Source organism: Phyllobates terribilis, unplaced genomic scaffold (genome assembly GCF_046119375.1).
Source record: "Phyllobates terribilis strain yellow unplaced genomic scaffold, ASM4611937v1 Scaffold_7__3_contigs__length_470593459, whole genome shotgun sequence".
Classification (NCBI taxonomy): Eukaryota; Metazoa; Chordata; class Amphibia; order Anura; family Dendrobatidae; genus Phyllobates; species Phyllobates terribilis.
Genome location: NW_027362767.1, coordinates 386,989,703 through 387,004,692, shown reverse-complemented (window position 1 = coordinate 387,004,692; position 14,990 = coordinate 386,989,703). Strand labels below are relative to the sequence as shown.

Below are 14,990 nucleotides of genomic sequence, written 5' to 3'. Positions count from 1 at the left end.
GCATCTGATTTATTTACTTACCTTTTGCATTTTGATAAGGAAACAGTCTATGAAGTCACGTGGACAATCTGGCTGAAATGTTTTCTGATGATCTATCACATTCTCCAGCACAAAGTCTTTAAGTTTTTCTAAATTTTTGAAAATGCGATGGTGAGGTCCTGGTAGATAATTCATGATGCCAGGGAACATGTTATAAAACTGTTCAGGATAAAAGTAATGGTTAATATTTTCAGACAGCTAATATATATATATATGATGCTTATACCATGGTAATAATGAAAGTGAATTATCTGTTGAATCATCGGGGTTTGACTTTATAAGACCATCCAGAGCTCACTACTTGAAAATGTAGTATACCTTGTGTAAGTTCAACTCTTAGGCTGTGTGCCCACGATGCGTTTTTTTTAAGCGTTTCCGCAGCGGCAATTCCGCCGCGGAAACGCTTAAAAAACGCTTGGTGGAAGGCCTGCCATGTTCCCCAATGATAATCCGCATGTGGTGTGCACATGCTGTGGAAATTTCCGCTGCGGATTATCATTGCGGAAAAATCCACAGCACTATCATTAATTTTGCATAATCGCAAAGTTTTCACTTGCATTAAATCACCTAATATCCGCATGACTACATGTGCACATGTGGATATTCTGCGATTCAATGTGCAGATAGTACCCGGGTCTGGAGAAGAGGAGACTCTCCTACAGACCCGAGTAACATAGTACCTGTAAAAAAAAAAGAATTTAAAATAAAAAATAAACGTTATACTTACCTTCTGATGGCCCCCGGTCTTCTCTCCGGTGCATCCTGGCTTCCCGGCGGCTCGCGATGGTGTAAAAGGACCGTCCATGACCTCATTTAGTCATGTGACAGGTCACGTGACCGCTGACGATGGCGGTCGCATGACCTGTCACATGACTAAATTACGTCATGAAAGGTCCTTTTACACCACCGCGAGCACATGCGTTTTTTCTGCCAGGGAGATGCAGAAACGCTCAGGAAAAATCCAAAGCATTTCAGCATCGTGGGCACTTAGCCTTATAGCAATGTCCCTAACCTGTGCCTGTCTCCGCACTGGTTCCCCATTCACTACAGAATGTAATTTAATCTAATATTTCCCACAAAGTACATTTTCATCTGCTACCCTATCCCTGCTCTCTTCTGCGCTTCCAATAATCTAAGATTAAAATTCTCCATAATTTTAAACTCCTACACCAAACTCCAAGACTTCTCTCGAGCTGCACAAGTAATCTGGAATGCAATTCCTCATACAATCCCGTTAATTCCCAATGTCAACAGTTTTAAACTTGCCCAAAAATCATATTGTTTTAGGCAGACAAATCACATTCACTAATCTAATTCTTCCCTGATTCGCAATCTCAACATTTTTCATTAGAACTTGGTCTTGCATTTGATCTATTTTCCCCAAAACTCCATGCACTCAAATCCACTTCATAACTGTGAATATGTGAGGGGGTGGTTGAAGACTCCCACTCCACTCCCATCTAAAGCTGTTTTATCAGATATATATTACATGTATAAACATAAAAGATGTTATTGGTGTTTAGTAGAAATGTATAACATGTATAAACATGAGAGATGTTATTTGAGTTTTGGCCATTAGATGGCAGCTGCTTGCACATTCATTCTACTGTCACCTGTGTGTCTTTTGGCACACAGGAAAATAACCAGTTTGAACCGCCTCAAGAGACAGTTGAAAACTGATGGATTTCGGAGGATTGAAGGCTGCCATCTTAGAGTGCAGTTGTAAAGACAGTGAATAGAGACAGACGTGAGAGGGTTCCTGTCACAGACAGACTGTTCCTGTAATTCTTTTCAGAGAAGAAGAAACACATTGGGGGGATGACTATGTTTGGATGCAGACTTGGATTCTCCCCCAAAAGCATCAACTGTGACGTGAATGGTCTTCTGCTAGCCTGTCAGGCTAAAACTACTCTTCAGGTGGCAAGCCCAGAATCCCCTCCACGGTCTCCCTGCTAAATGGCCGTTCAATCGATCAGGCAGCCTTTTCCGTGATCAGTTAACGGCCGGTAAGTCCTGTGCTCAGGCCCCACCACAGGGATCAATATGGGCGTATGCACGCAGTCTATAGAGAGAGTTTGGCGCCAAACATAAATTGTCAGTTAGAGACATTGTTTGCTAATAGGGCTGTGTGAATATTAGCTAGATACTCCCCTCAGTGGGAGAGCTTGTGTATAGAGAGCATAACTGAATTGTAATTTTAGAGAGCTATTAAGTTTGTAAATCTCTGCGCTGCACCACTGCAGGGGCTGCCTCTTGCACTCATCTAAATACAACCTTGCTCTGGGAAACTCCCGGTTACTGCATTAGGCATAACCTCAGGTCAGGCAAATTATAGTCTATCTGATAGAACATACTGGGCCTATCGGTTGTGTAGCGCAGGGGTCCTAGCTGATCTGAGCTAGGTATGTGTGATATTTATCTGTGTTTCTTTCTTACGTTTCCGGGGTAACACTGTTTTTGTTGTTAGTAAAAATTAGTTTCTTAACAAATTGCCTAGTCATGTTCTTTGTCATCAGCCCACTGTATTCTGAGAGAGACCACCCCTTTACATGGTCTACAAATACACAAATACTGGCTCATGATTATGTCATGCAGATATACATTTTCTACTGTATCTTATTTAATATAAGAACCTCTTGCATTTACATCTTGTGTCACCCCTAGTTTCTCATAGATTGTAAGCTCTTGGGAGCAGGGTCTCACTCCTCTTGTTTGAGATTGTTGAATATTTTGTTACTGATATTAATAATACTAATATTTTGTTTGTTACTCAGTAATGTGTGTACATGTACTGTATCTTTTGAACTTTAACATGCTGCAAAATATTTTGGCACTATGTAAATGCATGGATGCTATATACATGAGTGTACCTAACCTGCCACAGCCACTCTTACCTAGAAGATCTCCCATTAGGCTCAAGACTCTCCTACTATGACACTCATATATGACCTGTGTGGCATGTGGAAATGGGTTGTCTTAATCAGACCAGATAATCCTCTTCAAGTAGTAGGTCAACTCATCACATTTAATGCTAATCCACAATTTTGTGGGCCATAAAAATCCTCCTAGAATACAGAAATTTCAGACTCGTCATATTATTAATTGACTCCATCTACATGGGCTTGGGGAGCCGCTAAACAATAAAACCAAGGAGGTTATAGCTAATGTCCTCTTTCTTTACTATAATCTTCCAGGTTGGCCAGTCTTCTAGTACTACTGACTCGCCCCCCTGGAGCCGTGGGGTACTCGGTAGCCAGGCCGGTCCTGTATTGGGGTAGTCACGGTGGCAGTGACCTGGTCCGTGGCCCAGAGCGGTCAAATAAAGGACAGTAAATTGGGGAAAAAAGTGTTTGGGGATAAAGTTTGTGACGCCACCTGTGGTATGCGTCGATGTGGGGCCGCCGCTGCGGTGCAGATCCTCTGGGGCTGATGGTGACGTGGCAGAGTTGGTTCAGGTTTCCACAGGCAGAGCTAAGCTCTAGGGCAGTATATGGTGATTTGAAAAGGTAGATGTTGTCGGCAGTGACAGTGTAGTGCAGGGTTGAGGGCGCATAATGATCAGACAACACAAGAATGGCGGTTTCCTCTACCTTTACTTGAGGTTTGACAGTGAAGACCGGGGCACTGGTAATAGCTGGTGATGGAGATCTGAGCGGCCTAGAAGCAATTTGGAGATCCACCTCACCAGGTGGAGTTGTAGGCCTTCCCTCTGCGTTATCCTCTCTGGCCCTGCTGCTTAAAGCTATGCTGCGGCCCTCATTCCTGAGCAATTGTTTATTCCTCGCCCATATCGCAGAAGGCTCGAGCGCTTTTCAGGTGTCGCTCCTTCGTGGCGGCGCCGGGTCCTAGTATGCTGCTGAGCCACCGGGCGTTTGGTGGGGCCAGGAGACCTGCAGTCTCCTGCCCTCCGGATTTAGCTGTCGGGACTTTAGTACCTGAACAACCACGGACTCTGGTGTCCTGTTTCTTGCGCTTTCCTCTGGAGCGAGCTTGGTCACAGCTCCCTTCCCCAGGTTGTCCCTCGTCGCTCTCCTGTCTCCAACTCCCTTTTCTCACTCCAACTGACTTTTCAAAACCCCACCTCCAGGCTCCAATTTAAAGGGGAGGAGCTCCCCCTTCTAGTCTGGAGCTGTGAAAAGTGTTGGATGCTGGTGTCACCTAATAAGGGGACCCCTCCTTGCTTCTAGGCATGGCATCACCCGCTGTGAGGTAGGCAATGTCAATGTGGCAACCTGACTCCTGGGGTGCCACAGTACCCCGTAAACCCATGATTTCTCTATGTGGCTCTGATTTATGCAACTTGGAATAGATGGATCTATAATGGTTAAATCTTTAGCTGTGATGTTCAGTAAAATTTTTAGGCATAGATGGGAACACGGGTAAAATTAAAGGAATTGTCCGGGACAGTGATATTCTATATTCTTAGGACAGGTCATCAATATCAGATCGGTTTTGTTGCCACTGGAAGGACACAGTGAATGGAGTCAAGATAGCTCTTTATTCTTTGTAGTGGTCGTTCTCAAGTACTCAAGTTATCAAGGGCTGAAGCACCCAAGAATGCTCAATACACAATCTATGGAGATATGGAATTCTTGTTGCCTTTACTGGGAATTTTAGGAGACGATGGCACCAAATATCAGCATATCGGTGGAGGGCACCATATAACATCCAGAGGATTATTCTGAAAAGATAGACACCTTAGAAGCCAATCTATCCACAGAAAACCCTGGCGGGTCCATCTTCTGTCAGCAACTGCAGTAAAAGAGGCACGGACCACTACCAACCATTTAGGAGTGAAGAGAATCCAACGGCGACAGTGACATCTAAAAGACCCTCATCCTGACCCTGACCTTGGACCCTTTTTGACCTCCTCCAGATACCTGGAGACATTGCAATAAAGATAGCAGAGTGGATTGCCGGTGGTCCGGGGAGCAGCACAGTGCATCAATTGAGAAGAGAGGAAATACAGCGAATACTATACACACTGTCACCTGTGTCCCTATAGACCTCACCTGACCCTCCTCAGGTGTAGCAGTAGTGAAAAATCTGGGGATCGTGGATCTCTGTTCTCTCTATGTGGGCGCATACAGGGAGACTTGCGGTCCTGAAACAGTCAGACAGCGCAGAGGGTAGTTTAAGGGGTCCCTGACAGTCATTACACCCCGACCCTGACCCTCACCTGGATCTTTTGTGAACCTCCATCAGCCTCTTGGAAGCTCTGCAACAAGGATACAGATAGGATTTACCAGCGGCTCTGTGGAACTGCCGGTGGTCCGTGGAGCAGGACAGCGCTCCAACAGAAGTGAGTGACAGCAAGGCAGACACTACTTACAGTGCCACCTGTATCCCTATAGACATCACCTGATCATTTTCAGGTGAAGCAGCAGTGGGATCTCTGAGGAGGAATCAGGGGATCACGGATCTCTGTTACCCCTGTTTGTGGCACATGCAGGGAGACTTGCGGTTCAGTTAGAGGAGCGCAGAGAATAATCTAAGGGGACCCTGACAGTCATAATACCCTGACCCTAACCCTAACCCTCACCTGGATCTTTTGAGAACCTTCCTCAGTCTCTTGGAAGCGCTGCAGCAAGGACACAGACAGGATTTACCGGCGGGTCTGTGAAATCGCTGGCGGTCCGTGGAGCAGCACAACGCACTAATAGAGGTGAGTGACAGCAAAGCAGACATCACTTACATTGCCACCAGTGTCATTATAGACATCACCTGACCCTTCTAAGGTGAAGCAGCAGTATGATTTTTGAGGAGGAATCAGGGGAGCGCGGATCTCTGCTGCCACTGCTAGCGGGCGTACGCAGGGAAACTTGCGCTCCTGGAATACTCAGAGGAGTGCGGAGAGTAATCTAAGGGGACCTTGACAGTCATAATACCCTGACCCTCACCCAGATTTTTTGTGGACCTCCACCATACCTTGGAAGCGCTGCAACAAGGTCTTGGGCAGGAATTAGCAGTGGATCTGCATTAAAAAAAAGCGCATTAGCTCTCCTGCTGGCAACTGAGGTGAAAACACCGAAGCACTGAAGCCAGTGTCATCAAAACCCCTATCTGCTTATATTTGCAGGGGTCACCTGAGAATCTGTGGAGTTATGATCCCTCTGTTTGCGGGATCATATTCAGTGGGTTGTGTGGCACTATCTTAGTATAATAAAAATGGAATAAAACCTTTGGTGAATCTATTACATAAAAATCACTTTGAGTTTAACCATTATTTGGGATTTTCTGACCATCACTTGGATTCCTAAAAGTATTCAAGTAAGGAAACAAGCATAAGCTATTGTTGGATCTGCAGAATAATACAGTATCTCTTCCCCTGCTGATAACCGAAGTTAAATAACGGAGCCCAGGAGCCGGCACCTTTAATGCTTCAACTACTGCATTGCTACCTGGTGCTTCACCAGTTTTCACCTCAAAGACGGGGGCAAAAGCTTTAATAATCCTTTGTTTTGTTAAAGCAACTATATTAACGACTCTTATATTTGTCGAGTAAATTTAAGCACGATAAGCTGATTTAATTGTTTTATAATTACTCAAAGGTTATATGTTCACTCGTCTTATATAACAACAACATTATATTCATATTAACCTAAACTGGTTATATAGTCTTATAAGCCAAAGAGCATTGTTGAAACTTAATTGACATACGTTACTTACTACGTTTTATGTACCCTTATGAGTACAGCTACATTGAGTGTTGTATTATTCTATTATATTTCTCATACTTAACCTAAATACTTATATTGAATGATACTAATTTTTGTCTGCCGATAGATAAAATGATATACTCTCAATTAGACTTAACTAGTTCACAATGGATAAAAATAATCTTACTAATAAAACAAAAGTTACACAAGAAAGTAACTCTACAGTCAGCCCTAATAAGGTTCGCCCACAAAGAATGAAACAGTCCCAAAAATCCTCATCTCTCACAAGCTCTTCTAGACACTCACCTGAAATAGAGTCCGCTATTTCTAGTTATATTAAAGGGGCAGAAGGAGCATCATACAACCCAGGTAATGGAGAGGACACAAATACTAAAATGTTGAAAGAATTAGACAATATAATTAATGACCAACCAACTAAAATGGAAATTTCTATTCCCACTAATTCTAATAAAAAATCTAAAAGAAACAAAGAGGAATTAGTTAAAAAAAAACAAAAAAAAAGACACAATATCTGAATCGGAGGACGAATTTTATGATGCTTCCCTATCGCAAAGCCCTGAAAAAAGTAGACCTAGACTAGACAAAGACACTACTTCTAATGACACCCCAGTAATCAGACCAAAAACATATACAAAAATTGATCAAGTACAAGCTTCATGGAAAAATGCTTCTGAACAGTATGTAAAAGATCTAGTATATGCATTGAATGACAACTTCGAATCAGTCTTTGACAAACAAACCAAACTTTTACAAGCTAACTTAGAATTGATTAACCATAGACTCGACAATGGTGACACAAGAATTGATGTCCTGGAAAAAAAGAGTGATGGTTTAAATGAACAACAACAGGATAGCCAAAAAGAAATCCAATACTTACGGACCAAATTAGCAGATCTTGAAGATCGGAACCGACGTAATAACGTTAAAATAAGGGGTACATCAGAGAAAATTTCACAAAATAAACTTCCCCATCACATCAAAAACATTTTGCAAAAAGTACTCCCATCGATTCCAGAACTCAAACTAATGATAGCCAGAATACATTGTTTGTCACGCCCCAATTCAATTCCCACTGAAATCCCCAGAGATACAACTCTCCGCTTCCATTTCTACTCCACAAAAGAAAAACTATTGGAGTATATGAAAGAGAAAAAACAATTTCCTGAACCATACGATCACCTTAAAATTTACGCCGATCTATCTAAAGAAACTCTACAAGCAGGACAATCCTTTATCGAATTTACATCTATCCTCCGTAAAAAAGGAATACTATATAGATGGGGATTCCCCACTAAAATACTAGTCAACTACAGAGGTAGAATTATTTCAATCCTATCGCCACAGGAAGGGATGGAATTTTTCTCACACCTGGACAAGGAGGTAGATCCATCGGGGATATTCAAGGCCGAAGGACTGAACAATAAAGATATAATTTTTCCAAATTCCTTTCGGTCTTAAATTGTTACCTGAAGAAAAAGGTAACAAACTCTCATGTACAAACAGGAATCTTCTAAAAATATGTAGATGAGATTCCGGAGCTAGATCACAAACTTTTCCCGTGAGGAAGAATACCCACTGAAGGACTGGGTTCTTCCAATATTGAACTGTTTTGATATTAGATATTACTAAAGGTTTCTAATTTGTTTTAATGGATACTAAATTTCTGACTTTAAATGTGAGAGGATTAAATAGTCCAAAGAAAAGATTTGTAACATGGAAAGAAATTAAAAACAGTAAAGCCGATATTATATGTCTCCAAGAAACTAAACTAACTAGGGAAGATCACCCAAAGTTTGAACATAAAGATTACCCATTTATCTTCAAATCATTGAATGCAAAAAAAAAAGCAGGAGTCATAACCATCATTAAAATACCAGCTCGATTGAACTATTATCTGAATACTCAGACTCTGAAGGAAAGTACCTTATCTTAGTTTGCTTAATTAACAATCATTTAACGACTATTGCCAATGTTTCTACGCCAAATAAAGCGCATATGCATTTCCCTGATAATCTAGCAACCAAAATCAAGATATAAAAAAAGGAACTCTGTTATTATTAGGAGATTTTAATCTTGTACCAGATGGTACTCTACATTCCACTGCTCCCAACAGAGGTTCCTTTCCCACTCTTAAAAAATGGTTACATAAACAAGAATACTTAGACGTATTTAGATGTTTGAACGCAACTTCATTGGAGTACTCATTTTATTCTGAGGTCTACAAAACTTTCTGTAGTGTAGACTTAATTCTAACGGACTCACCTTCAATCTCGAAATTTAAAAAAGTAGTAATAAATGCAAAAACCTTCTCAGACCATTCACCAATATTATGTGAAATATCTTTGGGAAGGCCCAACTATTCAAATTTCTTATGGAAATGCAATTCTTCCCTCTTGCAATCTCCATTGTACAAAAAAGAAATAGAACAAACCATTAGTAATTATTTCAAAGAAAATAAAATTGATAATATATGCCCATTTATCATACGGAACGCCCACAAGGCGGTAATTAGGGGTTTGTTGACTCACATCTCCTATAAAAACAACAAGATCAATAAAGAAAAAGTTTCTAAATTACAATCAGAACTCAAAGCTAAGGAAACCTTACAACAGAATTTACTTAGCCCCTCACCAAAACTACATTCAGAAATCCTCAAAATTAGAACTGAATTAAGGTCAGCTTTATATAACAAATATGACAAATTTGCTAGAATAATGAAATCTAACTATTATTCATCTTTTAACAAGTCAACCAAATTAATGGCCCAAAAACTTAAAGCAATAAGAATAAAAAAAATAATTAATAGGATTTATCACAGGGGATTATTAGTGACCCACCCTAAAGATATCGCTAATGCTTTTGCGGAATACTACACCAATCTATATAACTTGAAATTTGATAGAAACACTTCGCAACCTACTAAGGGAAAAACGGAGGATTTTATTTCCCAAATTAATCTACCTTCAATCCCTGAACAACAATTAAAGCATCTTAATTCTCCAATAACTGAAGGCGAAGTTATAGAAGTTATTAAAAAACTGAAAACCAAAAAATCACCTGGCCCTGATGGTTATTCTAACAAATATTACCTACTTTTTAGCCCTTTATTAGTCCCACATTTGACAGAAGTTCTTAATAAGGTCTCAAGAAAAGGAGAATTTCCCCCAGAAATGTTATAGGCCACTATAACATTAATCTCCAAGCCCAAAGGAGACTAAGAACAAGTCAAAAATTATAGGCCCTTAACTCTTATTAATACAGGATTATACAGGATGTCAAAATCTTTTCAAAAATCATTGCAAATAGACTGAAGAAAATTCTACCAAAAATTATCCATAAGGACCAACTTGGATTTATCGAAGGACGACAAACGACTGATGGCGCCAGAAAAATCTTTAATGTAATCAATATCATAAAACAGACTATGACTCCATCAATTTGATTAACGTTAGATGCCGAAAAAGCCTTCAACAGAATCAACTGGGACTTCCTTAATGCAACACTTCTTAAATTTGGATTTAATTCTCAATTTATAAGAACAACTTTGACACTTTATGCCATATCTTTTATCTCTTAATTATTGAAAAATTTTCAAAACTATCCTACTATAAAATTAACGCTACTAAATCAACAATTTTGGACTTTTTTATTGAGGATTCTACGAAAAACGATATGAAGAGCTTTTCTTCCTTTGAATGGGAAGCAGAAGCTATCTCATATTTGAGAATACACTTAACCAGATACCGATATAACACAATAAGTCTCAATCTAAAAACTATTACGAAATCTATACAAAGTGAATAGTGTTGAGCGAGTATGTTCTGTTAATCCTTTCGCCGAGTACACTCGGGCCGAGCACCGAGTATTTATAGCTGCTCGGTGATATGCTTGAATCACTCCCGTGTGCATGATTTGCGACTGTTTGACAGTTTTATTACATGGGAGGAATGTCTATTTCTTACACATTCCTCACAAGTAATAAAGCTGCCAAACAGTTGCAAATCATGCACACGGGAGCGATTTAACCATATCACCAAGCAGCTATAAACACTCGGAGCTTGGCCGGAGCGTACTCGGACAGAACATACTCGCACAACACTAAAAGTGAACTAAACAATTTTTCCAAATACGAGTTATCTTGGGTGGGCAGAATTATTACTTTTAAATTATTCTCTTTACCAAAAATACTATATATCTTTAGGGCCATTCCATTGGTTATTCCTATTAATACCTTGAGAAAACTTCAAACTATTCCGAACAGTTTTATATGGAACCAAAAGAAAGCCAGGGTAGCAAGTAAAACATTAGTTAAGAGTAAACTTAACGGAGGATTAGCTCTCCCTAGCATTATTAATTATTATAACACAAATTTAATTAAACAATCTGTAAATTGGATCAAAACGGAAAATCTTCCAGCATGGGTAGAAATTGAGCAGTACTTAAAAGCATTCCATTAAAAGAGCTAATTCTAAACCATCTACTGTCTCCTTCCTTTAGACTCCCCCACACCCGCCATTTTGTCAGCTACTATCCAGGCATGGAAATTTCTTGCAGAACAACAAAGTAAAGGGAGATGTAGGTATGACCAATTAAAACATGTATCATTAAAGTTCCTCGAACTAATGTCAAACGAGAAACTTCCTGATACATGGAGATCAAAAAACATAACTAAATTTAAAGATCTTCACAATGGTAATGATTTTTTCTCAAACCAACAATTAAAAGATCAAAATTACTTTACCAACGAGGACCTTATCTCCCTTGACGCAATAAAAAAATTATTACACTTTCTTCTCAAAAAAAATCGTTAGTTACTGAGCCTGTTAGTTCTATGATCTGTAACCCCAATAATAACCTATATTTGAAATCAAAGAATATTTGTGGTCTCCTAAATAAAGACTCAGAATTCAAGAAAACATCTTTCATAAACAATTAGGAAAAAGATTAAATATTACTTTTACTTCAGAACAATGGCAATCTTCATTTAAATCTATGTATTCATCTAACATTTGTGCCTCATTACATGAATCTTTTTTTAAAATAGTATCGAGATGGTATTTCACTTCAGTAAAATTAGCTAAGGCTTTTCTGGATCAATCCGCTTCCTGTTGGAGAGACTGCGGTTCAAAAGGGGATTTAATCCATATGTTTTGGGGATGCCCTAGATTACTTCCCCTTTGGAACGATGTAAAAATTTTGATTAACAAAATCACACAACTAAAATTGGCTACAACGTCTCAAATGGCTCTGCTTTCCCTTGATCTAGAAAATATCAACCCAAATTATGAGCCAATTATAATCCATACTAGATGGTGGCCCGATTCTAACGCATCGGGTATTCTAGAATATGTTTGCGGCTGACCGGGCGCAATCAGCAGCGCGGTGTTTAAATTTGGCACCAATATCGCTGATTGGTCGCGGCCGGTGGCCTCGACCAATCAGCGATTTTGGTGCCAAATATAAACACGCTCTCCTGTCCTCACTAACACGGTTTGCTGATTGGTCGCGGCCGCCGGCCACGACCAATCAGTGATATTGGCGCCAAATTTAAACACCACTAGCGCCGGTCATCTCCTGCCTGAATCGCAGCTGACATCCGTGCAGCAGATGAGCCGCTAACGGCTGCCATCTTTTTCTGAAATCCCACGTCGCTGATTGACCGCGGCCGGACCAATCAGCGACGCGGGATTTCCTGGACAGAAGGGCAGACATACAGACAGACAGAGAGACAGGCGGGATAAGACGATTATATATATTAGATTTTCTTAGTAACCAAAAATGCTATAGCGGCACTATGGAAAGAAATGTACCTACAATTAGTGAACTTACTAACAAAATTACTTTACACAATTCTTATGAAAGAAGTCATGCAATAGCGAATAATTATTACGAATCATATTACAAAAGATGGAAACCTTGGATTTGCTACTCTTCCTAATACTGACTATTTACCGTATTTTTTGGACTATAAGACGCACTTTTTTCCTCCAAAATTTTGGAGGAAAATGGGGGGTGCTTCTTATAGTCCGAATGTTGGGGGGGTGTATCGGTGGAGGAGTGGGGCACAGGAGGCAGCAGCCGCCTGCTGCAGCCTACACTGTCCCCGCTGCTAAAGAAAATTAATATTCACTGCTCCCCATGCCCATGGGCAGCAGCGCGGCTACACTTTGTGCCGGCTATGAAGGAGAGTGAAGTCACTGCTCCCTGCGCACACAGTCCCGACGTGGGGAGCAGTGACTTCCGGCAGCTGATCTCTCCTTGTGAGCCGCGCATGGCAGTGACGTCATGCGCGGCTCACATGGAGAGATCAGTGCAGGAAGACAGGACGCAGTCCTGGAGGAGAGAAGAAAGGTGAGTAGGAGTTTTTATTTTTTTTATGTGCAGAATGATGGGGATTAGGGGGACCATGTATACTAGGCTAAGGATGAGGGGGCCATACATACTAGTGTAAGGATGAGGGGTGCCATGCATACCAGGATAGGGATTAGGGGTGCCATACATACCAGGATAGGGATTAGGGGTGCCATGCATACCAAGATAGGGATTAGGGGTGCCATGCATACCAGGATAGGGATTAGGGGTGCCATGCATACCAGAATGGGGATTAGGGGTGCCATGCATACCAGGATGGGGATTAGGGGTGCCATGCATACCAGGACTGGGATAAGGGGTGCCATGCATACCAGGACAGGGATGAGGGGTGCCATGCATACCAGGACAGGGATGAGCGGTGCCATGCATACCAGGACAGGGATGAGGGGTGCCATGCATACCAGGATGGGGATTGCTGTGCCATGCATACCATGATAGGGATTAGGGGTACCATGCATACCAGGATAGGGATGAGGGGCCATGCATACCAGGACAGGGATGAGGGGTGCCATCCATACCAGGATAGGGATGAGGGGTGCCATGCATACCAGGACAGGGATGAGGGAGCCATGCATACCAGGATAAGGATGAGGGGTGCCATGCAAACCAGGATAGGGATGAGGGGTGCCATGCATACCAGGATAAGGATGAGGGAGCCATGCATACCAGGATGGAGGGGTTACATGCACACCAGGATGGGGATGGGGACCACGTATAAAAGGAAGGGGGGGCATATATACCAGGATGGGGGATATTGTCAGAATTGGGGGACATTACCGCTATACCAGTGTCAGCAGAAGACCCCCTCCCCCTTAAAAGTGCATCATGAACACATTTTTGGCTTAAATTTTTTTTTTCCTCCTCTAAAACCTAGGTGCGTCTTATGGTCCGGTGTGTCTTATAGTCCGAAAAAATACGGTATTATTCCTCTCTAATTATAAATACGATTAGTAAACTAAATGACAAAATGGTTTAACAATTATTATATGTATGAAAACATTACGCTTAAGGTTATATATATGTATTTATATTTACCTATCCTTCATTCCCTCAGACTACCCTCCAGTTGGACTTCCCCAATAAAACAAAGTAAGAACCTATGTTGTCGCATCCTCCCCAAATAACCCTTTTCCCTTTCCTATCCAAATGTATGTTAATTAAAAACTTAATAAAATTGTTTGAAAAAGCATATCGGTGGAGGTACTTGGTGTTGGATACTCACAAATCTGCTATTGATGACCTCTCCCTAGGCTGTCAAGGTTTCACTCCCTTTAATTTAAATGGGTTACATACCTCTTATATTAAGATTTTGTGATGAACATGAGCTATATATAATTACTAATAAATCCGAGTGCAGTTCAAAGATATTTTTCCTAAAATTGTCTCAAAAAAGTGTTTGAATTTTAAGGGACATTTGCATAAAAGAAAACCCAACTAACCCAAATGTACCATAGCCATAATGACAGTAGCACACCAAACTAAGCACTGCCTCTCTTACCATCTGTATCCTCACAAGGACCCCATAGTAGTCGTGGTTTCAGCCTCCATAGTAGGTACAAAGATAAAGTGAAGTAAAACACAAAATTAAATTTTGTTCCTCTTACCATTCCCCAACCAGAGCTTAAGACTTGAAAATTGTCGTTGATGAGTTGAACAAGTGACAGGAACCTCTTGTCTTCATATTCCAACCGATTACCGAAGATGATTGAGCAGATGACATTGGAAACGGCTCGGCTCAAGAAGAAAGTTGGATCAAAGGTTTTTTCTGCAGAGTAAACAAAGTTAATAAAGATCAGTTTTAATAAAGAAATCAACTTGGAAATCAATTGTAGTAAATCTTTTCAGTATTTTCTTCTGCAAAGGAAAAAAGACTTTTTAGAAAGAGTCAGTACAGAAAAT

The 14,990-nt window shown here is 40.8% G+C and overlaps 1 protein-coding gene and 1 long non-coding RNA gene across 3 annotated transcripts in view; one reads left to right on the top strand and one right to left on the bottom strand.

Moving 5' to 3' along the window:
• The window catches only part of LOC141154939 (cytochrome P450 2F3-like), a 61,545-nt gene that overhangs the window by 27,082 nt on the left and 19,473 nt on the right, over positions 1–14,990 (bottom strand). The window contains exons 5-6 of the mRNA XM_073641506.1: positions 14,696–14,856; positions 22–198 (exon numbers count right to left, since the gene is read on the bottom strand). Of these exons, the coding sequence (XP_073497607.1) occupies positions 22–198; positions 14,696–14,856 (338 nt within the window). The remainder of the gene's footprint in view (positions 1–21; positions 199–14,695; positions 14,857–14,990) is intronic.
• LOC141154940 (uncharacterized) lies at positions 1,734–14,879 on the top strand. 2 transcript variants are annotated; one of them, XR_012247498.1, is made up of 3 exons: positions 1,734–2,045; positions 14,146–14,180; positions 14,710–14,879. It is a non-coding gene; the product is annotated as an uncharacterized lncRNA (long non-coding RNA). The 2 variants fall into 2 exon arrangements; XR_012247497.1 differs by lacking the exon at positions 1,734–2,045 and adding an exon at positions 5,098–5,704.